This window comes from Dermacentor andersoni, chromosome 2, assembly GCF_023375885.2.
Source record: "Dermacentor andersoni chromosome 2, qqDerAnde1_hic_scaffold, whole genome shotgun sequence".
Lineage (NCBI taxonomy): Eukaryota > Metazoa > Arthropoda > Arachnida > Ixodida > Ixodidae > Dermacentor > Dermacentor andersoni.
The window spans coordinates 921,695-949,181 of NC_092815.1; the positions used below are offsets into that span (position 1 = coordinate 921,695).

The following is a 27,487-nucleotide window of genomic DNA, read 5'->3' on the forward strand; positions in this document are numbered from 1 at the left end:
CGCTGAGCAGGTGATTGGAAACGACATCGTATGTACCGCCGGAAAAATCGTCAGCACATACGATGTGGCACATACATACGGCACATACGAGCTAAAGTCATTTTTGCAGCTTCTCACAATATGTCTGCTACAAATCCGTGTTGTCTCTGATGGCGACAACGGTCTTCCATCGACACTGTGCGGAAATAAACAAAATATATCGCTGCACAGCACAAGTACGACATGCGCACACAACTTTATCTAGTGCGTCCCTTACAATATGGAATAGAAGCAGCAATGTAGACAGCTTGGCCATTTTTTAACAGTGCTCAAGAGACGGAAGTTGAAAGTATTAGTAATCATTCCTGCTTCAGCAATGCCGGCGCGGCCAAGGCGCGGGCGTGTATCGTCCAGTAACTCGATCGATCGGTGCAGTGGTGAAGCGGGAATGAACTGCGGTCATGTTCAATGCATCGTGCACATATTCAATTTCTCGGCACGCGTGAACTTCGGCCACTGCTAGCGCATACAACAGAAGTCGTTTCCATTCTTGGGCAGCGCACACATAAAACGAAACACGAGAAAGAAGACAGGACAAGCGCTCGTCGAAAAACTTAGTTTTTATATGAATAAAAGGATTATGTACCGAGTAATTATTAAATTCATGTGGGTTACATATAAAAACCGTCATACACTCAGGAGTGATCAATGAACGAGCTCGCTTCGTTTGCCAGTTGTTTACTTCGCTCGGCGCACCGCAGTAATCCATGTGTGTCGTCTGCTTTTTTCGTACCATTTTCTTGTGAATCGGCAGAATTTCACTGGTGGCATCAACCCTTTCGTGTTTACATTGCTGTCGTGACAGTTAACAACAAAATAATAATTTCCGGTCATCCGAAGAGGCGCCGTCGCAAACAAGAGACGTTTGGCGCGCAGCGCGAACTGAACGCGGGGCGCGACCGCTAAGGGAAGCGGCGGCGGATACCTACACCCGTTGGAGATGAAATCGTTCCGCCAGGGGAGAAACGAGCGCTGGCGTCTCGGATGAAACTTGGCGTGCGGTCGTCCATGCCAAAAGCCCAAATTCAAGGAGGGAAAAACAAACCTTATTCATACACATACAATAAAAAATTGCGATATCTCCTTTTCCTTAGCTGCAATTTCTTGCAGCTAAGCAGCAGCCGAGTTGGACACACACTTCCAAGCATTTCAGGTCTCTTTTATAAGTCAATTTTCCCATTGCAGTGATGTCAATTGCCTTCTGGTATGATGGTTAGTAGTGTCCAACTTCAGCCAAGTATGCTTGTGTTAATGCCATATGGCTTAAACTTACTTTCTGCTAGTCATGTTAGAGCCTAGGGCTCGAAAATGGAGCAATGTTGGCTGCAATGTGAAATAACTAGCAAAACAACAAAATAGTGGCACAGCTTGGTCACTCAATCTGGCTTTGTCTAGCTTCACAATGGCAACGGTCATTTAAACAAGCTAGTTGGTGGCTGTGGACGCTCACACTCTCGAAAGAAAATACAGTTTAGCTTCATTAATTCAACCCTAATGGGACTGACGAAATTTAATAAAAGGCAGAAAAAAAAACCAGGCACACTACTGATGGCAATGACAATGAGACTGGTTAGGCTGGCTCTGGTGTTAGGCTGTTGCGAATGTTATGAAGGCAATTTCGGTTTTGGTTTCATATCGGATGGCACTACCCAAGCAATTTTAGAGGGATTTTCTTGGGAAGAAAAAAAAAAAAAAAGTGCGCATTAGAATCAGGTAAATACTGTAATATTCCATTGTAGGCTACCATTTTCACTTTCATGTCTTCCTGGGGCAGGCTGAAAACGGCCGTTTTCGGCAGATGACGTGTGTTTGGAGCACTCACGCTTCTCTAAGCACCATCAAGACGGTTAACTATCGCTGCTGAGTCACCACTGTGGTCTCCGTTGGAGCCACGTGTGTGATGACCAGCCAAATTCAAATGAACCGGCAAAGGCAAATTTCAAGATTGAAATAAAAGCTTGGTCCCATAGAAATGTATGGGCGTCGTCCAAGACATTCGCTTAGGATTGAAAAATTAATGTAACCAAGGTTGAATTAACATAAGTCTACTATATCTAGGATTGTTTTCTGATAGACAGTGTCCATGGCATAGCTCCTATGTGGAGCTTGTTACTTTGAATGTTCGGATGTCGCCCACCAACCGCAACTCAAGGAATTCAAGGAGCAAATTTATTTTCAAGCAATTTTAAGGGCCCTTGGATTTCTTTTTCCAAATTCAGAAGTTTTCAAGGATTTCAAGGAGGTGCATGAATCCTGCATGCAAATTTGCTTGGAATGACAGCAGAAAGACATCTTAAGCTGAAATCTGAAAAAAGGTGTTGCAAACATATTTGAACATGATTTACACGTGTCAAATTGTCTGTGAGAAAGACGTTACCTTGCGGTGGACTTCAGTGTAATAGTATAGTCTTTGCTTCTCATGAGAAAAGTGTGAATTTCCTTCCCCTGTAATTACCCCTCGCCCCTCTTCCCTTCACTGCTAGAGTGGACAAAAGCTTACAGCATTTTTCATCCCATTCTTTCAAACTAGGTGTGTTAGCTGTAGAGGTGGCATCCATTTTTTTTTTTCAGCTAGCAGTTTCAAGCAATACTGTTGAGAGCGCGATATGTACAGAGACAACCTTAAACAAGCACACATAGATGGTAGATATTTATGTTACCTGGCTTATTATCAAATCCAAATTATATACTACAAACAGCTACTTTGTAATTAAATAACTCCTAAGATCACACTTGCAGGTCACACTTGCAGCAAAGTCTAATGGTGCCAGCCTCTTTTTCACTCCCTGTAACGGAAGCCACTGAACATTGTGTCATGCCAGTGTGACTTTACCTGCCACGCGAATTTCCAAGTGCAAGTTCACTCCATGATGCCTAGGCCTTAATATGTTTTGCAAGCATGCTGGCAGACTGTTACAAGCCTTGGGTGCTGTAGAAAGCTTGCTGCTGGACACAACTGGATGCATCAAAATAACAGAAAAATAAAATTAATTTCTTTAAGCTGGCGGCCAGTGCTTCACAAGCTCAGTGGCTTGCAGGCACTCTACCAGCACACTCACGAACCGCTGATAAGCCCAGTGATCACCATGAACAGGGCACGAGAGATTGAATTTTGTAATAATCTATTCATTTCTTTATTATAATCCTTTGTCATGCTTATGAAAGACTGATCCAAGTGACAGCTGGGCTGTCGATGAAGGAAACACAAAAAGAGAAAACACGATGGATGATGGATTGTTACACAACGTGGTCCGAGGCCTGCTGGTGTGCATCCTTCCTTCCATGGTGTTTCCACCAGCATAAAGACCTTCAACCAAGGAGCAGACTATTGTGTTCACAGAATACGCATGGCAGCAGTGGAAACTTGGCAGTGCAGCCAGATGACGGACAGCTCGTAGGAGCTTTCAACAGCTGCATCACACGAGTTTACTAGCAGCATGACATGCTGCCAGATTGTGGCGTAATTGGCCCGCAAAGGTAAGACATGAACAAGACTTGACACTCAGCTGCCCCACAGTCTGGTCCCTTCATTCTCAACCCTTAGCTACCGGTGACTGTGTTGGTGTATGCCACCACTAAAGCGCATTTCAGCTTGCAGAGCACCCGCGACATTACCACTCACACGTAACCCTGCGAGCGAGAACGAATTAAGCATGTTTAGCATGGATTGTGGGCCTGGAAGGCACACGCGATGGTCTTTCCACAAATGCGCATGAGGCTTGTGGTGGTTTTCTTAAATACAAACAGTAATGTAAAAAATCTGTCCAAGTGGGGGTTGAGGTCACATTTGTTTCTCATGGAACCATAAAATCATGTTCGTGCAAAGCCCTTGTGAAAGAAGTCCATGAATACATGCAAAGTGCCTTGAGCAGCCAGTCGCGCGGCAATGTTGCGCGTATTCGCAGGCTTCTTTCATGCTTGGAAACACCTATGTAGCACAGATTGAGCAACAGAAAGCAGTATCGAGAGTTTTTCATACTGCTCTGAATTTTCTCATTGACTTTTCATCCAATTGAGAAGCTGATTAATTAAATAGGACTAATTACATAATTAGGCAGAACACAAAAATAATCTGAGTATCTCCAAGTGATGGCAAACAAAAATACTTTGGTTCAGCCCAGCTATGTGGCATTTGCATATTTTTAAAGTTTGGCTCAAGCTACATGAAACACCCTGGTATATCCATGAATGTGGCTGCTCCGTTGACTTGCACAATGATGATAATGATAATGATGCTTTAGGTTTTGCTTTCAGTTTTACTAACAAAGCAGCTGCAATGGACGAAGGCTTGCATTCTTTTGCTTCATCTGGCACAAAGGACTCTTCACACAATGGGTGCAGTTGTTCCACCACTGTTGACAATAGCTGCCAAAAACAGCGCCATCTCGAATTCATTGGCATAAAATATTTCCAATGCCACAAGAAGTGATTGCGTCCCCATCAGGAGAGATGCACTTGTAGTGTTCAATACAGCCGAACCTGCTTATACAAAACTCGATAGTTCCGTCAAAAGTGGTCGTTATATCAGTAGTTAGTTGTATGGACTCTCCCTCAAGACGCTTAAAGATTAACTGCACTGAAGCTGGCTTCAGCAGTCACAATTCGGCAGCACTTTGCACCGCAAACCATATTTCCGGTCTCATTTTTGTTCCTGGTGCATTCCCACACCTAGCTGCAAGCTTCCCTTAGAAACGTTCATTTAAAGAATGGAATGTGGTGTTGTGTAGCTCTTTCAAAACAGCACCCGGTTCCGATCACCTGTCAATTCGAAACTGCAATGCAGCCGCTGTTTTTTATTCCAGAGCTTGTGATATATTTTATTACTAGGAGGACATGACTGCATTCAGCACAAGAGAGAAGCGTTCTAGTTGGCCGGAAACGTAAACTTTGGAAACTACAGCCGGCATTCCGCTATTCTGCGAAGGTCTCCAACACTGGCGCATGACCCACGCCATGCTGTTTATGCTGTAAGTGGCACGCATGCTTTAACAACACGCCACCCCTCATGACCTTCTCAGCGGCTTTCGAAACCACCGCGAGACGGTCGCTTGCTCTCTAAGACAAGTGGATTCTGCATACGATACTGAAGCATTTCAGTTGGCTGGAAGCCTAAGCTACTGCTGCATGCTGGTATTTCGCAGAGGTCTTGCCAATATGACTGCAACAGCATCAGCCACACACGCGGGCCGAAAGCTGTGAAGTTACGTTCTCCAAGTCACTTTGGCCAAAAAAGTATGAAGCTCAAAAGGTAGAATGCTTTTGCGAAGCATGATCTCGCGATAATGGCATAGTAACTGCCGCCTATTTGCAACTTTGCATGGCAGCGGCGTGTCGCGTTGTGTTCACGCTCGCACGAATATCGACAGCAACGCTAAGATAGCAACACACGAGTGGCTGTTGATCCAAATTGTCGACACCGCACAATACCAGACAGAAAACTGCGCAACAACGAGAGTATCGGCGTGCGGACCTCACAGATTGCACAGGCTATTCCAGAGGCCACCGTACTGCCTTGCACTAAAGCACGCTGGAGACGTGCCTTGAAAGCAGTGTTACCCTAGCGTGGTTGAAATGATATTCGTCGCGATTTCTGAAATGTGCACGTAGCACTCATTTCACTGGTCTTAGCTTAATCGTGATTAGTCTGGAGCGGGGGGCACGCTGCCGTGCGCCCAGTTCAATCGTGCTTCCGTGCATTGTAACTTAGGGTGCGTCCTCCTTTCACCGTGACCGGTGTTTGAAGGGTTAGTTGTAAGAGCACTGCGCTTTTGAAGATGTTCATTATATCTTGACGCAGTTTCTATAGGCAGGGTCGGAAAATCGCAAGTGCAGTGAAATGTGGCCATTATAACCGATAATTCGTAATATCTGAGATAGTTATAAATCTATTCGACTGTATTCAATATTGTCAATAATTCGATATATACAGGATCCATTATGAAAGTAATGCGCACAATTTTATTATGCTGCAACTATCTATGGCAGTGCGGTAAAACCGGTCAGGAAATGTGGCGAGGGTTCTGCCCTGTCAACGCAGCCATCGCCAGTTTACTCCGAGTGACTGTTAGTGACCGAGGATCTGCAAATGCGCAAGGTCTGCACGAAGCTTGTGCCGAAAGTGTTGATGGAAGATTAGAAAGAACTTCGAATTTTGCGCTGTCAAGAATTGTTGGATTTGATTCAAAATGAGCCGGACTTTCTTAAAGGGAAGCTGAAACGGTTTTCAATCTCCATGAATTGCTGGGGTTGGGAAGAACAGACCTACTAACTCTTTCGTTACCGCGAGAAAATGGCCGTTTTTCAAAGGTCTCGGAAGAAATTTTTTTGCCAGTACAGATAATACTCCAGAACACGTTGTAGCATGCCAAATTGCACATAATGGAATGCTCTTTCTAAAAACATAAGTTACAAAGCAAACAATTTATTAGGGAACACACAAAAAATTCGAAAAGTGCCATTTTCGTGGCGAGTCAATGAAAACAAGAAAGAAAAGGCACAATATCTACATACACACTATTAACAAAGAAAATTTAGAATATACATTTTGAAGATCAATGACTCAGGAATACTGTCTAAAGAAATTAATTCTCTGTACCGCGCCGTTCTTCAGCTACATAAAAAAAACTGAAGACCGGGAACAGCTTCAGCGCTCGTGCCATGTGGTGAAGCAGTTCCGCGTTTTCGTGAGGCACAGGTGCACTTCGCAGTTTTCACAGAAAACGTTCGTCTTTTGTTCGATTTTTCGTTCCTGATAGCACATCCTGCAGTTTCGCCTTTTCGGCATCTTTTGCGGATGGTGCGGCACTTCTTTTGGGACAGGATGTACTCTGGCAACCTCTTCATCATCAAGCTCGAGCAGCTGTTGGGTGAGCTCCATCCGAAAAGAAAGTTGGTCGAAGTGGGCGCTCCTCTGAAATTCCGGTGTTGAGAGGTGTTGCTGGCAGTGCTATTGAAAAAGAATGAGGCTATTCACAACAGCGATGTCAATACAATGAAAGAAGAGTGTCTTCCACCACCTCACGCACTTCATCAAAACAGTATAAGATGCAATCAGCTGATCCGACTTATCGACACCAAGCATCCCGGAATTATAGTTGTCAATCAGTACCGGCTTCTCGATTGGGATGATAGTCCACACGCCACCTCTTCTCTCTTTTCTTGTGGCTGTAACATGCCTGTTGGCAGTGTGCACTGTTGACATCATGTGGACAACCTTCCTGTCCTTCCACTGCAAATAGAGGATGTTGTTCCGTCGGAGCCACCGAACATCACCTCTCTTTGCCTTTTTCTCCCATGACACGTCCTTCAGTTCAGATGGGAAGCACCGACGATCTTTACGTGTCGTGCCACAAGCGAGGGTGTTGCGATTTAGCAGGTGAGAAAAGAGAGACGCAGATGTGTAAAAGTTGTCCATGTAGATAACGTATCTTTGACTGAGGTATTTATCGCACAGTTGCGTCACCACATCAAATGCTAGTCCACTTGCACTAGCTGTTTCCCGTTTGCCTGCGTACGCATAAAATTGAACGGAATAGCCAGTCTGCGAATCAGCAAGCACCCACAATTTATATCCCCACTTTACAATTTTGTCCTGCATGTATTGCCGAATACCCAATCTTCTTTTCGATTTGACCATTCTTTCATCCACAGAGAGGTTCCGCGCAGGTTGAAAAAGTTCTGCTGATGTAGTATTCACGTGTTGCAGAAGCCACAATACGCGGTGCAGCCTGCCGTGCGTAGCTACAGTAGTCGCCTCTGGATCAGTGACACTTAGGAAGCGCAGAAGTGCGGAAAACAGTCTCCTTGGCATAACGTTCCGAGGAAGAAGCCCTGAAAAAAAGCCTACTGGTATTCCAGTAAAGGTGGATGCGTGGCACGTTCACAATGCCCATATAAATGAGCAGTCCAATGAACTTCACTAGTTCGTCGGCAGTCACTTCCTTCCACGACCCATCCCTTTCAGCATAGCTTGGAAGCTCCAAAATATGCATCCAAGCATATTTGTTCGTGTTCTCGCAGATAGTATTTATCACTTCTGCGGTGAACAGGAGGAAAAAATCGCGCGCCGTTGTAAAACGTCTTGCGCTGCTCCGAAGTGCTGGGCCGAGATGTGCTCCGGGCGGCCTTGTTGGCGTGAACTGAAGTTTCTTCGCAGCCGGTGGCAGCACATCCTGGCCTAGCGATGTACGGACCCTGCAGATAACAAGAATAGCTCTAAGCATGTGCACAAAGGTCGGCAGATAAGCGCGTGCGACGCCGGTGACTGCTCAAGGCCGTAAAGGTAACTCACCGGTGAGCAGCTGCGGATGTCCCGGGCTGACTTGAAACATCGTCACCGTCTGAGCTTGAAGCAGAAGTACTGTCATCTTCAGACTCGAAGCTCGAATCCTCGTCACTAAAATCAAGTACGGGTGAAGAATACTTTCGAGCAGAACGCTTTTCGCGCGGCGCAGTCACGTCGGACGACGCCATGGCAGAGACCGGAGCGATTGGCGTTGTAGCGATATAGTAACACCGGATGCGGCCCTCTGGCGGATTTAACAAAGAGAAGCGAAACCAAAACTGCTGCAAACTGGCTGTAAAGGCCAGGTATACATGTTGGACATGCGGCGGACCTTCAGGAATGCGTTTTCGTGGAATAAAACCACCTGGACTCCAAGTCAAAGCTCACTAGTGAATAGCTGGCGTACGGATGGACGGACGGACGGACAGACAGACAGACAGACAGACAGACAGACAGACAGATAGATATAGATATAGATAGATAGATAGAGAGAGAGAGAGAGAGAGAGAGACAGCAAAGTGAGGAAAGGCAGGGAGGTCAACCAGACGAGCGTCCTGTTTGCTAACAAGCGCCTTCAAAGAAGAGGCAGCACGGTTCCTTTCCCGATCATTCCTCAATGCAACGGTCATTTCATTGCTTGTCCTCGGTCCGGCGCGCGTTCGCTCCATGGACCACTTGAAGCATCCTCTTGGTCACTTGTACAGTCAACGTCCGATTTTTCTGACTTCCTAGGGGCCACGAAAACGTCCACAATATCAAATCGGGCAGTCCGAAAAAATGACTATGTCTTTTACTGCCCTTCAGGGCTTAGATCGTCACAGGCACATCAGAAAAAGCTCTGAAGGCATGCCAGTACACTTATTAGGCATATCGGTGCTCGTACTGTGACAGGAGACGGCGGGTGCACACGTGTATAATTATGGAATGCGTACTGTGTCCCATGACAATTGTCCCTTCTTATGCTTGTGAAGCTTCACCGCAATACTTTACGTACGCTTCACTGCGTAACATTCATGCACTGAGGCGAAGGCAACTTTCAGAAACTGGCATTATGCAACGCGCCATGCTTTCTAAGCTTCGAAGCCAATCGCGAGGATTACAGAGGCAGAGTAGGTGCCATTACTGAGAGCGGCGAATTCTTTCAATGAGAGTCATGGCACCGAACGGCAAGAACCTTAAAGGAGCACAGACACAAAAATTTGAAGTCGAGATAACTTGTGAGATCGATTTAGTTGGTCACACACACATCGTCTATAAAATATCAGCGGCGAATATCGCTTAGAACATATTTAAAATCAATTTGAAAGCACGTGCGCGCAGCCAACCGCAAAACAGAGCACCTCGCGACATTGACATCAACCGGGATTGTAAATAGCCAAGAAAACGCTACGCCATGTGGCTACGTCACGAATTTTAGTTGGCTGCCATGCGGTTTACATGTGCTCTTCTCCTCTGTTGTTGCTTGTTCTAGCTGTTGTACTTGTAGTGGGACACTCTACGTGTCGCTGCAACTGCAGTTTTTGTCGTGTCCATCGGGATATTTCCTACACTATCAGATTGACTGCGCTGCCACAACGTTCAACGCCGATTTGTTGTGTCTTACCATTGATTGTGGCCGATGCGAGGGTTTTGTTGAGGTTCGTCCTCGCCATCGCCGGCCGCAATATCTGAGTCGCTAAGTGATTGGCCACATCTAAAGCGCGAGACACATGGCGCGATTTTCCGCGCGATCTGTAGTACAGCTCGTCGTGTGCAACTTGCCGCATGCGGCGATTCAGGACACGTGGTACAAATGAGCGAGCGGCGGCCCAGAACCGGCGCCCCTGCGTGGAAGTTCGGAATGCTGCGTAACTTCGAACAGAAAGTGAAAGCAACCGTATTTGCACAGCTATCTTGTTTGAAACAAACAATGACAATATAAACACGTCTATGCAAGCACTGTAGACGTGTTTCCGCAAGGTCGCGTTAGCAGTATCGGATCCGTTGACAGCCGCCGATGGCCAAGAGCCGGCAGGCATAGCTCGCTGGGCCATCGAATCCGACACCGGTCGCGCTTGTGACACGATCGTTTTCAGCTCGTATAACGAAGCGCCTATGTTAGTCTGCACAACGTGTACACAGTTATGTCACGCTTAAATTGCAGCACATTTAATTTCATTTGCGCCGACAGAAGCGAACGAGCATGCCAGGCGAGCTTGCGATCACTGGGAGACGATGTAGGCCTAGCTCGCCGGCCGTCTATCCGGGGCTGAGGGTCCTTGCGGTGCGTCCGCAGCTCGTAATAAAGCACCTAAATTCGTCGTCACAATCAATGCCTGAACATTTGTTTCTCTTAAGTGAAAGTAACGGTTAGTTTTGCCGGTGCCATTAGCAGCGATGAGTAAACAGGCCAGTCAGGCGAGCCGCTTCGTATACAGACAATTGCTGGCGCGTCTGCGCTTACCGCGTCCGAGTAGAAATCACGCCAACGATTTACTATTTTGCACAACGTTTTATAACTCGCACTCTCTCAAGGTCACTTTATTCTAGAAGTTATTTCGTGTCAGAAACAAATTGTAGCCCATTTATGAGCCGCTGTCAGCGGCGAAAGAGGCCCGCGTTTCGACCAGGGAGAGAAAAAAAAAACAGACATGATCGGAGCGGCGAGGCGCCCGCTCGCTGGCCCCGCCCCGCCGGGTCTACCACGTGGCCATGACGTTCACGCTACCGGCGCTGTCATTGGCTGCGGTCGTCCGACAATGCGGCAGTCGCACGACAATATTCAGCAAGTTGGTCGCGCACGGTGGCTGCGCGTCAGAGTATACGTCATGGCTTTTTGCGAACACGTGACCACTTTGTTTACATTCCCATTTGTCCCGTCTCGTTGCTCTCTGGAACCGAAACTTCGACTGGTCGCTACAAAAAAGACTGGGTCATTAACTACTTATTAAAGCAGAAAAAAACACGTGGATTTTTTTTATGTCAGTACTCAATGCAGGGTGCAGCGGTGGCGTAGAGGTAGAACACCCGCCTCGCGTGCAAGAGGTCCGTGGTTCGAATCTCGGTGCCGCGCAATTTTCCACCGGAATAAAAAAATAAAATAAAATCCGCATGTTGATAAAATTGCATAAACAGGCCTGGAGTGTGGCCTGATCCCGGTGACCAGAACCGGTAACGCACTCCCACACTAGAGCAGGATTGGCCACCCTGGTGCAGTACTTGGCCACAACCTCCTATATGAACACAACAATGAAACCCCGGCCCTCAGTCCCCAGCAGCTGCGAAGCAACTGACCACGGCAGCAGTCAGACCTGCGACGCTGCAGAGGCTGCTAAGAATCCCTGGTTCCGGACAGGCCGCCATTGGAATACGAACCTGGCAACGTTTAACGCTAGAACATTATCTAGTGAGGCGAGTCTAGCAGTCCTATTGGAAGAATTAGAGGGCAGTAAATGGGATAGAATAGGGCTCAGTGAAGTTAGGAGGCCACAAGAAGCATATACAGTGCTAAATAGCGGGCACGTCCTGTGCTACCGGGCCTTAGCGGAGAGACGAGAACTAGGAGTCGGATTCCTGATTAATAAGAACATAGCTGGTAACATACAGGAATTCTATAGCATTAACGAGAGAGTGGCAGGTCTTGTTGTGAAACTTAATAAGAGGTACAAAATGAAGGTTGTACAGGTCTACGCCCCTACATCCAGTCATGATGACCAGGAAGTCGAAAGATTCTATGAAGACGTGGAATCAAAACAAAATACAGTATACTGATGGGCGACTTCAATGCCAAGGTAGGCAAGAAGCAGGCTGGAGACAAGGCAGTGGGGGAATATGGCATAGGCACTAGGAATAGCAGGGGAGAGTTATTAGTAGAGTTTGCGGAACAGAATAACATGCGGATAATGAATACCTTCTTCCGCAAGCGGGATAGCCGAACGTGGACGTGGAGGAGCCCGAACGGCGAGACTAGAAATGAAATAGATTTCATACTCTGCGCTAACCCTGGCATCATACAAGATGTGGACGTGCTCAGCAAGGTGCGCTGCAGTGACCATAGGATGGCAAGAACTCAAATTAGCCTAGACCTGAGGAGGGAACGGAAGAAACTGATACATAAGAAGTCGATCAATGAGTTAGCGGTAAGAGGGAAAATAGAGGAATTCCAGATCAAGCTACAGAACAGGTATTCGGCCTTAACTAAGGAAGAGGACGTTAGTGTTGAAGCAATGAACGACAATCTTATGGGCATCATTAGGGAGTGTGCAATAGAAGTCGGTGGTAACTCCGTTAGACAGGATACCAGTAAGCTATCGCAGGAGACGAAAGATCTGATCAAGAAACGCCAATGTATGAAAGTCTCTAACCTTACAGCTGGAATAGAACTGGCAGAACTTCCGAAGTTAATCAACAAGTGCAAGACAGCTGACATAAGGAAGTATAATATGGATAGAATTGAACATGCTCTCTGGAACGGAGGAAGCCTTAAAGCAGTGAAGAAGAAACTAGGAATTGGCAAGAATCAGATGTATGCGTTAAGAGACAAAGACGGCAATATCATTACTAATATGGATGAAATAGTTCAAGTGGCTGAGGAGTTCTATAGAGATTTATACAGTACCAGTGGCACCCACGACGATAAAGAAAGAGAAGGGTCTAGAGGAATTCGAAATCCCACAGGTAACACCGGAAGAAGTAAAGAAAGCCTTGGGAGCTATGCAAAGGGGGAAGGCAGCTGGGGAGGATCAGGTAACAGCAGATTTGTTGAAGGATGGTGGGCAGATTGTTCTAGAGAAACTGGCCACCCTGTATGCGCAATGCCTCATGACTTCGAGCGTACCGGAATCTTGGAAAAACGCTAACATAATCCTAATCCATAAGAAAGGGGACGCCAAAGACTTGAAAAATTATAGACCGATCAGTTTACTGTCCGTTGCCTACAAAGTATTTACTAAGGTAATTGCAAATAGAATCAGGAACACCTTAGACTTCCGTCAACCAAAGGAACAGGCAGGATTCCGTAAAGGCTAATCAACAATAGACCATATTCACACTATCAATCAGGTGATAGAAAAATGTGCGGAATATAACCAACCTTTATATATAGCTTTCATTGATTATGAGAAAGCGTTTGATTCATTCGAAACCTCAGCAGTCATGGAGGCATTGTGGAATCAGGGTGTAGACGAGCCGTATGTAAAAATACTGAAAGATATCTATAGCGGCTCCACAGCCATCGTAGTCCTCCATAAAGAAAGCAACAAAATCCCAATAAAGAAAGGCGTCAGGCAGGGAGATACGATCTCTCCGATGCTATTCACAGCGTGTTTACAGGAGGTATTCAGAGACCTGGATTGGAAAGAATTGGGGATAAGAGTTAACGGAGAGTACCTTAGTAACTTGTGATTCGCTGATGATATTGCCTTGCTTAGTAACTCAGGGGACCAACTGCAATGCATGCTCACTGACCTGGAGAGGCAAAGCAGAAGGGTGGGTCTAAAAATATATCTACAGAAAACAAAGTACTGTTTAACAGTCTCGGAAGGGAACAGCCGTTTACAATAAGTAGTGAGGCGCTGGAAGTGGTAATTGAATACATCTACTTAGGACAGGTAGTGACTGCAGATCCGGATCATGAGACTGAAATAATCAGAAGAATAAGAATGGGCTGGGGTGCGTTTGGCAGGCATTCTCAGATCATGAACAGCAGGTTGCCATTATCCCTCAAAAGAAAAGTTTATAACAGCTGTGTCTTACCAGTACTCACGTACGGGGCAGAAACCTGGAGGCTTACGAAAAGGGTTCTACTTAAATTGAGGACGACGCAACGAGCTATGGAAAGAAGAATGATAGGTGTAACGTTAAGGGACAAGAAAAGAGCAGATTGGGTGAGGGAACAAACGCGAGTTAATGATATCTTAGTTGAAATCAAGAAAAGGAAATGGGCATGGGCAGGACACGTAATGAGGAGGGAAGGTAACCGATGGTCATTAAGAGTTACGGAATAGATTCTAAGGGAAGGACAGCGTAGCAGAGGGCAACAGAAAGTTAGGTGGGCGGATGAGATTAAGAAATTTGCAGGGGCAACATGGCCACAATTAGTACATGACCGGGGTAGTTGGAGAAGTATGGGAGAGGCCTTTGCCCTGCAGTGGGCATAACCAGGCTGATGATGATGATGACTCCTTTAAGAGCGAACAGCGAAGCAGCTAGACCTCTGGTTGCCGCGGTGGTGGCTACGGCTGCCAGCGGATCTGCGTGCAAGAGCGCCGGTTCGAGGCGGCAAGATAATCAAAAAGGCGGTGTAGGCTTTGATTAATGCCGTTTCGAACCTGCGGTCGCGGCAAGAAGTCCAGAAAATCGGACGGCGAAGGCTTGTTGCGTCTGAAATTACAGACATTCTTATACACTACTCTATGGGGCACGCAGTGGTGGCGCGAAGCCGTCCGCATTATCGTGCATTTTCCAAAAATCTGGCGTCCGGCAAATCGGTCGTTGACTGTATACTGGCGACTGCTCCAGCCGACGACACGGCATCAAACCGAATTAGTTACGATTCCTCTCTTTCACTCGAGCGAGCAGTAGGGCGACTTCCGTTCCCTTTCAATAAAATGACAGCCAATTTTCCCTAATTGAAGCAAGAATTCCCTGAGTTTTCCCTGAGTATTTCCTGACTATTCAACATCCCAAAGAATTCCTGGTTTTCCCGGTTGGTAGACACCCTGCAGATTCTGCTTTCAATGATGAAATGCTGATATCGTACGGATATGAAGAGTGTACAAACCTAGTAGCACGATTTTGTGCCGACTTGAGTGCATTTATGATACAAGTTTGATGCATGTTCCTCATGGGAGATGCGTACTCAAATTTGCATCCTAAAAATGATTGATTGGCCAACACTTTTACTTGTGGCACGGCCGCTCAATGCAAAGATCGATTTGGATTGAGCGGCCGTGCTTGTGGAGTATGACGTAGATGTCTTCTAGGAAATCCCAGTGATTCATTTGCAGCCGAGATGATGATGATAGTGTGCAAGCACCAGGACAGATCACAAGAGAGAGTGACACCGTGGTATTTGAGTGACTGGACTGATTCTACTGGAACATTAGTGACAGAATAAGTAAATCTAAGGGGGTACAGTAGTGAGTGAAAGACACATGCTTAAATTTGTTAGTATTTAGGTTCATTAGCCAGCGATTAAACTGTTCTTGTACATTATTAGGGTCATTCTGGATGGATGTGTGGTCAAATGTGTTGGTAACTTGGCGGTAGATTACACAATCATTTGCAAACACACGAATGTTAATGACACATGCATTGGTAGATTGTTAATATAAATTTAAAAAGAAACAGCCCTGTGTCGGATTCCTGAAGGATGCCTGACGTTACGAGGAGTCTGCTGGAGTAATAGTTATTAACGAAAACAAACACAGCGCGTAGTCAAGAATGCTTCAATCCACTTTACTATGTTGGGGTGTAAATTTCACTGAAATGATTTTAATAGCAAATGTTTATAAGGGATTGTGTAAAATGTTTTTGCGAAATCCAGGAATATGGCATCAGTCTGAAGGTTACTGTCAAGGTTAACATGCATGCTATGAAAGAACTGCAACGATTCTGTAAGGACTCAAATTTTTTACAGCAGGAGATTCGCGAGGCGACGTCCTTTGGTAGTGAGACTCTTCTATGATTATTTATAAAAGTGTTCCACAGCCTCTTTTTAATATTTTACAGCAAAACAGTATTTTAACGTGTTATACAGAATTAGAGTTGTCAGGAATCAATGATTGCCCTTCATTCCCTTTACGGTGCTCCTTCAACGGCGGAGGCTATGGCATTGTTAATGCTCCACCCACTGCAGGTCACCATAGTGAGCAGTTTAATTTTCACTTTCGACGTTCATGTGAGCATCACTGCTTCTGGTTTTGGTGTGTGTGACTCGCAAAATTAATACACCGTCCCTCCAGTTACAGTTGAGTTTATGTCATTGCTCTAGGTGTGTGCATGTTCTCAAAGAAACTGCGCAGGCCTTTTTCTGTGGTTGACTTATGCACTGTGTCACGCCAGTGGCTGCATGGGCTTGGTCTTATTTTTGTGATGATGAGCTCTGCTTTGAGATGCCTGCTACAGAGCTTTATGGATGGCAAGGGCTTCAACTTGTACGTCAATGCACCATATGCAGAGCAACACTCCAGAGTCGCCACCACCATTACCACAAAGCCCTTTCTCTGCTGGGATGTTAGCAGTTCGACACACTCTACACAGGCCTATCGAAGCTGCGCATCTTGGGCTAACTAATGCAGTGCATTTATATCACTGTACCCCTCTTCCAGCCAACTGCCAATTGGTGCCACAGTTTCCTTTTCATTTTGAGCAACGTGGTTTGTGAAGCTCTTCCACGCAACTTTAAAAGGAATTGTGAACATTAGAGATGCAGCGCTGGTGTTACGAGTCTTGTAATGACAGAAGTTCAAGAATAATGACAGTTGTGCTTGCATCAAGATGCAAAGTTGGGCCAATTGGTTAGGATTCATTGTAAGGTCCGTAACAACGAAACACAAAACAGGGACAAAGGGAAGGTAAAAATGACGACACAGTGCCATGTCAGTTTTTACCTTCCTTTTGTCCGTGTCTTGTGTTGCACTGTTACGAACCTTGCAATGAGTTCTGATTTTGTTAAGCACAAAGTCACGATAGAGGTCAGCTAAACTTGAGCGACGACATGATCTTGCAGTGTGGAGGAGCCAGCATAACTCAAGCAAATGATGGCCACTGAATATCAGAAGGATGATACAGAATTCTAATCTCAAGATTTAGATGCCGTAGAATTTCGAAACGCTTAAGTATGCATGGTAATATGAACAGTGTTAGAATTCACACTTATCTGGCCTTTCATAAAGACATGGCTGATCATGAGGTTTTTAAAAATCCAGCCACTCAGCATAAGAGGGCACCACTGTGTCATGTGCATTTTAGAAGGTGGGGGCATTACAAAGCTGCAGAAAATTCAAAGCAATGCTATACACTCCCTGCTATGAGCAAGTAATATTTGCTTGGAGTGATAAATAATATCAGACCTTGTGTCTGATATTATTTACTTACCATGTTCAAAAAGCATTGCAGGGCCCTTATTTTAAACCTGTATAGTCCTCAGACTAGTCTAAAAGTAGATTTAGACAAAGACGGCAGCCATGGATCTTATGGTGACCACTGCAGGCATACTCACACGCAGCGCCTTTCCCAAAGTTGTGGGCAGCTTGCATAGAAGCAGAGGAAAAGCATGTTATCATTAGAGGGGCAGGTGGGGGGGTGAGGGGCGGCAGCAGCACACAACAGTAGCCACATACCTTCTCGGCCTTCTTGTCCCCCCGCTCCAATGCCAGCACGGCCTCCCGCAGGACCTTGACCAGCTCGTAGGGGCTCTTCTGGGACTTGCCAAACAGCGGCATGGCAGCAGCGGGCACCACACGTGCCTGCTCTGCCCACCTGCACCAGGGCCTGTATTGCTTGATTCTGTGCCACATGATGAATGAGTGGGGGCAATGACCTAGATTAGGCAGCTGCCTCCATTTTCTTTACAATATAGCCCAAGAAAAAGCCTGAACTTACTGTGGTAATTACAAATATTGCCACAGAAAGGGCAATCATAAACTGCATAACAAAACTAAATGCTGACTTGCATGAATAGATACTTCATGAGCAGAAAACAGTCACATGCTAAAACAAACAAGACACAACAAACACAAACTATTCTCTCTAGCACACTGATTTTAATGCAACAGCATGGCTCCCTTACACTGCTAGAAAAACCATAATTTCAACACAGAACTGATAATACAAAAAAAAAAGTTGGTTAGCACACAAATATCTTGCTCTCATAGCAAAACTGTCATTAAAAACTGTGCCTTTCGTATAAAAGGCAGAATGCTACAATATTCAGCACTGCACCTAGCAGAAGGAGCAAGGAAAACTGACTTGAATGCATAATTACTGCGTCAGCAATGGGCCAAATGTATGCCTCATTTAGATGCAGGAAAGAAGCAAGGCTAAAGGAATCCGCAATACAGAATAAAAGAACAACTAGCATGAACAGTGCCACAAGACTGCTACAGTCAAATCTTTGGGGCTTATCTTGTTTCCAAGCAATAATCGTCAATATTGCATGCATTTCATTTCAAAATTCCGCACTTGCTACTTTTCTGTCAAGATCACTATGTAATTTATCACACCATATTCAGAAATGCACCCTAACTTGAAGCCCATGCTTGACTTGGTGAAGATAACGCATGACGTGAACATGCCCAAAGAAAGGGAATGAGCATCTTGACTACGTACATTCACGCCACACAATATCTTGACCAAGTCAAGCAGCTTCAAGTTAAGGCGCATCTCTGAATATGGGGATTCATGTCATTCATGACCTTAAAAGTACCAGGCACACGGTGTTAAAGAAGGGAGGGACATGCAAGGTAGACAACAATTACTGTTTGAAAACAAGAAAAACTTCAAGGGGTGCAAACATTACTTAGTGTGTATATATAAAATAGCCAACCAATTTTCAGGCATTGAGGAAAGTAAAAATGTTCGAACAATTTGGAACTTATAAAGTGAAGACCGAAAGCAACTCTGCTGTTTTTAACAAGGGTGATGCAAGGCAATCATTGACAAACTTTTCCCCACTTCAATATTCTGCTTGAAATTTCATGATAGTCAATGCTGCCTGATGCATGTTCTCAGATACTGAACCCAAATGCAAACGTGGAACTGAGAGCAGCATTTTACACATATGAGCAGCAGTTTTCTGTCCTTTCATGACTGTGGCATGAAGGGAGCTCTCAGGTGGTGGTGGTGAAACTTTATTGAAAGGGGGAGGGAGAAGGGGGAGGTGGCTGAAGGATCGGGCTCAAGTAGTGCCCTGGGCCTGCTTGGCCTTCTCTGCCCAGTCTACAAGTACAAGCTGTGGCTCGACGTCCCTGGCCCTGACCCAGGTGGTCCAGTCAGTCTCGCTGGTGACCGAAGGATGAGAAGACGGGAGCGAGGTGTATTGCCACATTATGTGTGCGAGTGTCCCTGTTCGTGAACAGGGCCTACATACGTCGCTTTTCTTGCCTCCTGTGATTTTGTTAATGTACTTTGGGTGTTTAGAGTCGCCTAAATGCAAACATCAGGCATATGCAGCTGAAGAAAGCATTCAGCCCCTAGTTTGCTGGAGGGTGCACTGGCACATCGTTTCACAGACTGCATTGGGGGAACTACAGGCTTTTCCTGTATTCACGTTGAAAAGGCGTTTTCAATGTTTCATCTTGTAAACCAGATGGAATCCGCTGCTATGACAAACTTCATTGCTAGTAATTTGTATGTATATACCGCAATAAGTTCTAACGATGATTAACCTTTCCGCTATTGTAAATTTTGATTACCTTCTTTTTTTATCAATCAAGGCTGTTTGGGGGGAATAACAGAAGCTGAACAGTAAATAACACAAAAAGACTGTCTCAAAATTTCATTGTGCCATAAATGAAAGCTCTGACAAACTTAGATTTTTTGCAGAACTCCGAAAATGCAGAACCTACTTATATGTGGCACACGAAGTAAACCAAGGTCCGAAGGTGCATGGCAAGGAGGAGAAAGCTCATGAAAGATGCGTTTGAGTTATACATGAAGCCATTTGCATTATGTGACATTATGAGCCAAATCGAAACTCAACACACGTATACACTGCTCTGAACCACTGCTCAATGTATACACACGCTCTGAACCACCTCCCAACACGGTGTGCCAGACAGCAGCAGCAGCAGCACTGGGAGTCTAAGCAATAGGCAAGAAAAGCTTCACTTTAAAAGGATTTACATTATGTACGCTGGCTCCAGGTACGAATATCCACTCCATGTGGGAGCATATTAAACATCTCACCTCATCAGGGCACATCAGTTTCTCTGAACAAAAGGTTTCCACTTTTTATCCCCTCGTCTTTCTTAGGCGACTATACTAGTGAATCTGATGACTCTAACCCAGCCAATCCCAAACGTTGAATCAGTTGCAATATCCCGCGCCTAGGATATTACGCAGTTCTGCCGAACTCTGCCTCTGATGGTATGAAACATGTGACCGTATAGCAACGTAGGAATCCAAGGTCGGCGCTGTTCTTCAGTAGTCGTCAACTTGGGCCCCTTTCCTCCATTAGTTCAGCTTGTCATTTTCAGGTACCGGAGGGTCTTTTCTTGACCCGTCAACAGTCGGCATCAAAGCTGCGTTGACTTCTTGACAGGAGGGTGATGAATAGGGTGGGCTGCCTCTGGTAAACATCTAAGAAATGCTCTTCACTGTATTGAGATGTAAAAGAGTTTCAGTAGTGAGTGACGACAGCACTGCAGCTACGATCGTCCCTGGGGACACCATTTGCGATGCGGCGCAGCCGTTCCGCTTGTTGCTTTACCCCTTCTAGCCTTCTAGTTCACTGTAGCGGTGGCACCAACCACTTCAGTCAGTTCATTTGCTCGCTTGCAAGCTGTGCTCATGTCGGGGGGAGGAAATGCCAACCCATCTTGCCACCGCAAGAGGCTCCAACGTGGTAGACGCCACAGGACCTTTAGGTTGCCTCAGGATGTCGCAGAAAAGGTCCACTGCCGACTTTTCTTACTGCAAGCAAGCGGGCCAAGCAGTAATACATCCCCACGGAGCTTTCTGCTTCAACAATGAGAGATTCGAAGTCGCTCCATGAACAAGAAAACCCTTTTAAGTGCACCATTTTGATTCTGCTTGAAGAGTCTGTGTACAGCACGATTTCTGATGATGCTTGTCTGTGCTCGTCAGTGCAAATGGACAGTGAGTGCGACGAGCTTTCCAAGGGAAACTTCTTTGAGCTCTTGAACTTGTTTGGCAAATATGACGATATTGTCGAAAAAGAACTGAATGGTGGGACAGGGAATGCGAAGTACGTTAATCATTTGATCGATGAAACCAAGGACCTAAACAAGAAGGAACAATTATCAGTTGTAGTAAGGTACTACATTAGTGGAACTGCCTTTGAGCGGTTTCTTGGATTCCATAACGGTGAGCACTTGATTGCAAGTGATGCGGTGACCACTTGATTGGGCTACATAAGGGAATGTTGAATAGCTGCGGCATTGATGCTCAGCTGTGCATTGCTCAAACATATGATGGTGCGAGTGTCATGAGCGGCACCTCAAGGGGCGTCCAGGCACTGCTCAGGCAGGAAGTGCCACAGGCAGTGCACGTCAACTGCGTGAACCACCCCCTCAATCTAGTCATCGTGGATGTCTGCAAAGTGATATAACCGGTAAAAGATTTTTTCTCTCTCTTTTAGAATATGCCTCTATGTTTTCCTGAGTGGATCTGCAATCCACTCTCTGTACGTAGATACCCAGAAAATGTTGTCTTTGCCAGTGTAAGAGCTGCAGTGTCTCAGCAATACATGATGGGCCTGCCAGATAGCGGTTTGCACCAACGTTACTAGACTAGCTTCAGTTGTAAAACTCTCCGCCCACGCGCTTACAGCCGCTGCTGCCACTTCTGTGACAGCCGCCAGATAGCAGCGCCGTTCCATCGAGCTCCACTGCAGACGCCTTGCCACGGCCTTGAGCTCGTGCGGACGGGCAGTTTGCGCGTATTTCACGCTCGCTGGCGTTCTCACTTGTCCGAATTAGTGATACCATGAGAAAGCGGTATCCACCTACAGGAGTAAGATTTATTGGGCCAGTTGGTTCATACTGAAAGAAGGGTAACCTGCATGAAAGGAAGAACCGCATACAGTGAAGCGCAGAAGCTGTGTTGCTGTATGTTGTGTGTTTATTCCTATCGACTTAACGTATCGGGCAGTTTAGACTCAGGAGCCTGAAGATCTGGCCAAAGTGCGTGATTGTAGGATGATCTTCATCCCCACCGAAGCTTCTCCCCACGCCAAATAAGCGCTACAAAAAGAAAGATGAGATCAGTTTAAGCACACAAGCCACACACACACACACACACACACACACACACACAAAAAAAAAAAAAAGAAAAAAGAAAATCGTCGGCTCTTCCACTCCGTGAAGATGGTTAACCAGCGAAGCTGAAACGTGCGGCCCCCAAGTTTATCACTGGGTTAATCCTGAGGGTTCATTAAAGTATTTATCAATTATGAGGTTACACACACAATCGGCTGCGACGGAGAGAACGACGTCACTGACGGTATGCTCGCAGTCCGCCCGTTGTCGCTTTCGTTCGATCTCTCGAGTTTGCTCGGTGCCGTGGTTAGCAGCCTAAGCCCAACAATTGCCGCATGTGATTCTTCGAAATTAAATTCATTCAAAATTAAATCTGTCCGTTACGTAAGACAACGAGTGGCTCATTCTCCCTTAAGCAATGGCTCATACCCCCGTAAATGTGGCCTCCCCATTATAACGACAGAAGAGAAGTGAAATTCTATGCTGGAATGATGAACGGCAACGCAGCCAGCTGTGGAAGACGACGACGAATGCAGGAGCAGTGGCACGAGGGTGTGCCGTGGATTTCGCAGAGTTCCCGGTCGGCACGAGGAATAGCTCTGTTCCACGCCGAGCGAAGCGTCGCATTGCTGGGAGCACAGAAAAAGTGGCGCGCCGAACTGTCGACATTGTTCCGATAGCCGCCTATGCAGCCAGGTACGCAGCACGTCGGCATCATCTCCTGATATTTCTAACAAACTCGACGAAAGCTACATTTTCGCGGATGACATGCTTGCTGAAATTCACCGTCAACAACGAACCACAGAATACACCAACGCTGCACCGCGTGCTTAGTCCGGCCCGCCCGCGTAGCCCGCTAGTGAGGAAGTGAAACCGGGTGCGACTGCAGCGCCACGAAGGCGCGGGCAGGTGGCAGTTCCGCGCAACTGCGCCGAGTTTGAAAACTGAAGCTAGGTGAGTAACGGTTTGCATAGCGGCAATTAAAAGCTTTCCTGCTATCCTTGTATGTGTCCCTGAAGTTATCGCTACAAACAGCAGGCGGGTAATGAAGCTATGGGTCTGCTTGAGCAAATGAACTTCTCGTTTCTCTTCCATTTAAGCCTTTTTACCAAGGTACTCAGCCACCTTAAGGTTCTTTTGGACCTATTGCAAAGTAGAGACTGCAATATTAGTCAGGCATGCACAGTCATTGAAGAGTTCTCTGAAATGAGGAATTTGCAGAAAGCATTTGACACTGTTTGGGTGCAAACCTGCAGCATTCCTGAGAACGGGGTGTCCCAAAGGAAAAAGCATAGAATGATGTGCCTTCCGCTTCATTTAGAACAGTATGTATTGAGTGAAGGACGGCCAGTTGAAGAATAGTCGCTAGATTAAAAGGAAACAGTCAGAGTCAAAGTTTTTCTACCCGTTTTGGATCACCAGATTGCGGAGCTGACAAGGCGGTTTGCGGAGAATAATGATGTACTCTGCGGAGTCAGTGCCCTCCACCCCAGGAGGGAGAATTTTATGGACATCTCTCTACTCAAGCCTTTTGCCGAGCACTATGCAGGTGACATCGAAAGCATTGAAGTTGAGTGGAAAGTGGTAATGAAACTTCTTCAATGCACTGAAGCCGAAAGAAAGTGCAAGATGGGGACACTGCTGCAATTGGTGACCGTCTCGTCAATTGGTGACTGTCGGTCAATTGGTGACCGGTATCGCCATGACGATACCAACATCGTCATCACTTTGCGAGCGCACGTTTTCGTGCCTTTGAAGATTGAAGACTTTTCACAGCAAGATGACGAATAACTGTCTGAGCGACCTAGCCGTACTTGCGGTCGAGCGATCTCTTGCCGATAAGATAGATCTTCAGCATGTTGTTGAAAGGTTTGATGCTGCGCACAGCAATCGACATGTACGTCTGCACTAGTATGCCAGTACAATGATACCCCATTGTATCTCTGTGGCGCATTCACAGAAAAATTGTGCATCACGGGCGTAGGACTGATACCTATACCGGTATTGAAACAGCTGCTTCACCATCAAATAAATCCCGGCCGTGTTTTGTCGTGTACTGTCACAGAGCAGGCATTGGCATCTGTGGTTGTGACGAAACCTTCCTCCATACATGGGAGGACTGGGAGATCTCACTGCGCTCCACGGAACCGGCAAGGCAGAAGATTGCCGCCAGCTGGGCTGCCAGCGTCATGGACATGTTAAACATGAACGTTTGAGTGCAGTGGGGTCGTGCGAGGACCCAAGGGGTCTGGGAGGTCCCAAATTCCTTGGCAAAATAAAGTTTTTTTTCTCCTCCTCCTCGGTCCCTGTAATTTCTTTTGAAAGAGACTCCATATAGGGTGCTGTCCAAGGCCATGTCGGTGGCCTAGCTTGTGAAACCTGCTGTACTGTGTGACCAAATGCGACACTGTCTATTGCGTGCTCTATCTTTGCAGTTCTTTCCTTTCTTCCATTTGTTTTTGTTATTATTTTCACATATACTTATTTGTTATTCTTTTTCCCATTTCTAACGTTTAGAATCACCAGCCAGTGCCACAAGGGTGTATTAATTAATTTATTTATTTATACTGTCAGCCCATGACGGGCTATTACAGGAGTGGATGTAACATACATAAACAGAAAAGTGCATTAGTGCAATTGAACAATGCACTAAAAAAATAAAAAAATAAAATGAAGTAGCACTGCTGATATGAAACACATTAACAATATAATTACACAGCACATTTTGACTTATTATGTCACAATATTACTACAGAACATCAGGGTGTAGCAGGGTACATAAGAATATGTATTGCTTCCAAGAATGCATTAACTGATTTTATTTGGACAATTGAGTCAGGCAAAGAGTTCCACTGCTGAATTGCCCTGGGAAGAAAACTATACCTGAAGCAGTCATTGTGCACTGTGGGAGGAGGTATATACATACTGTGTCTGTGCTGTGATGTTTCCTGTGTCTTGATTTGGAAGTACTTGTCGTATCTTATTTTGACATGGTTATGGATTACTAAGAACAGGAATTTAAGCCTTTCATACTCCATACGTTTTTGCAGAGGTGGAAGCTTTGCAAGTTTACGTAATTCAGTCAGAGAGTGAAAACGGCGGTATTTATTAAATATAAACCTAGAAGTAAGGCGCTGGACCTTCTCTAGTTTTAGACAGTTACTTTGGGTGTAGGGATCCCATACTATTCTTGCGTACTCAATTATAGGCCTTCGCAGGGTTTTGTAAGCTATAATTTTAATTTCAGGGGAGGCACAGTGCAGATTACGTCTCAGCCCCCACAATACTTTGTTAGCTTTTGCACAAAGCTCATTTACATGAAGATTCCAACGCAAGTCGGGTGTAAATATAAGACCTAGGTATTTATGTTGTTTAACTCGAGCAAGCTCATGACCGTTGATACTGTATGAGAAATTTAAAATATTCTTTTTGCTAGAGATGGACATAAAAACCGATTTAGTTGCGTTAAGCTGCATTTGCCACCGATCACACCAGTTCTTAATTTTTTGTAAGTTAAGCTTAAGGTCGGCCTGATCACGTGGTGACTATTCTCTTGTACAATATGCAGTCGTCGGCAAACATTCTTATTTGGGTAGTGATGTCATTTGGCAGATCATTTATAAAAACTAAGAATAAAAGGGGCCCTAAGACACTACCCTGGGGTACCCCATGCACAAATTCAATAAGCTGAGTGACGGTGGACAAACCTTTGCGAAAGCCATGTTGACCTGGAAAAATTAATTTATGTTCATCTAAATAGGTGAGCAGATGCTTTGACATGATGTGTTCTAGCATTTTAGAACAGGTGCTCGTGAGCGATATCGGTCGGTAGTTGCTAGTGCCAGAGGTTGGGCCACCTTTATGTATGGGCACAATTTTTGTGCGCTTCCAGGCAATGGGAAACGAGCCACTAGAAATGGATGATTGAAAAATTAGTGTTAAAAACTTGGATGTCCATTCGGCATATCTATAAAGAAATTCATTGGGGATTTCGTCCGGACCGGGAATTTTTTTAATATTAACGTGAAGTAAGAGATTGAAAACGCCCTCTTCTGTAATCTTGATATTTTGAATAGGAAGTCTGTCTGCATAATCATTGATGGTAGGCAAAATACCGTCATCGATGGTAAAAACTGAGGAAAAGAAGGAGTTAAATGCCTCCGCTTGATCCTGGCTACTTTTGTCTGTGTGCATGCTACACGACTTAGCCGTTGGATTCAAGTACCTCCAAAACTTATCTGGGGCTTCTTTGAGAAATCGTTTCAGTGTGGAGTTATAAAAGTTATCTTTAGATGTCTTCAGGTTATGCCGGAGCTTTTTACCTAAAAGATGAATGTCATGTTTCTGTTCAATACTAGGACGGATGGTGCAAGCCTTTCGCATGCGTTTAAGTTTTCTTTTTGTGTGTATTATTTCCCGAGTTACCCAGGGGTTTCTTTTTCCTACACGTTTAGAACATTCAGGAATGAAATGTTGTATGCAAAATGTTGTCATATCATGGAAAAATTTCCATAGTTCTTCAGTAGTACCAGATGATCTGCACAACTCCAAAAAAGAATAATATGACTGCTCCAGATGTTCCAGTATTGCCAGGTCATTGGCGGCTTTGAAGTTTGGTATCAGGAGTTTCTCATTCTCAACATGATATTAGCACACACATCTAGTGACATCATAACCATTTTATGATCAGAGAGACCTTCAACAATTTCACACATGTTAACAAATGGGAGCAACCAACCAGATAAGAATATTAAATCAAGGATTGAGGAAGTAGTTGGACCCACACGCGTACAAGCTGAGATGACCTGAGTCAAATCATAACAGAAAGCGATCTCAAGTAGTTGTTCACAATTAGGGACGTCATTTCCCTCTGCACAAAGGGTCGACCAATTAATTCCAGGAAGGTTAAAGTCCCTAATAAAATAATATTGTCTTCATGCTTTAGGTGTGCGTCCATAAAGCTTCTCAGTTTAATGAGCACATTCACTGGAGAGTTTGGTGGTCTGTATATAGCACCAATAAATACTGTACGATTATTAAGTTTGGTTTTAATCCAAACAGCTTCGACATCAGTGACATGCGGGAGAACACTGAACAATATACATTCTTTAATTAGCAAGGCAATTCCTCCTGCTCTTGTTTCGCGGTCTCTTCTCACGATTTTGTATCCTGGAGGCATGGCATACTGCCGTGGCAATGTCACCGACTTTCCCGCTCCTTGTGCAGGTTGGTGATGGAAAAT

At 45.4% G+C, this 27,487-nt stretch overlaps 1 protein-coding gene across 4 annotated transcripts in view; it reads right to left on the minus strand.

Annotated features, from left to right (window-relative positions):
- Positions 1–27,487, minus strand: part of Mo25 (calcium binding protein Mo25) — a 166,656-nt gene that overhangs the window by 124,861 nt on the left and 14,308 nt on the right. The window contains exons 2-3 of one of the 4 annotated variants that reach the window (XM_050190214.3): positions 17,647–17,785; positions 17,526–17,555 (exon numbers count right to left, since the gene is read on the minus strand). In XM_050190214.3, coding sequence (XP_050046171.1) covers positions 17,526–17,555; positions 17,647–17,748 — 132 coding nt within the window. In that variant the 5' untranslated portion in view covers positions 17,749–17,785. Of the gene's footprint in view, positions 1–17,525; positions 17,556–17,646; positions 17,813–27,487 lie in introns of all 4 variants that reach the window. The other 3 variants (XM_055077606.2, XM_055077605.2, XM_055077607.2) reach the window with 3 other exon arrangements.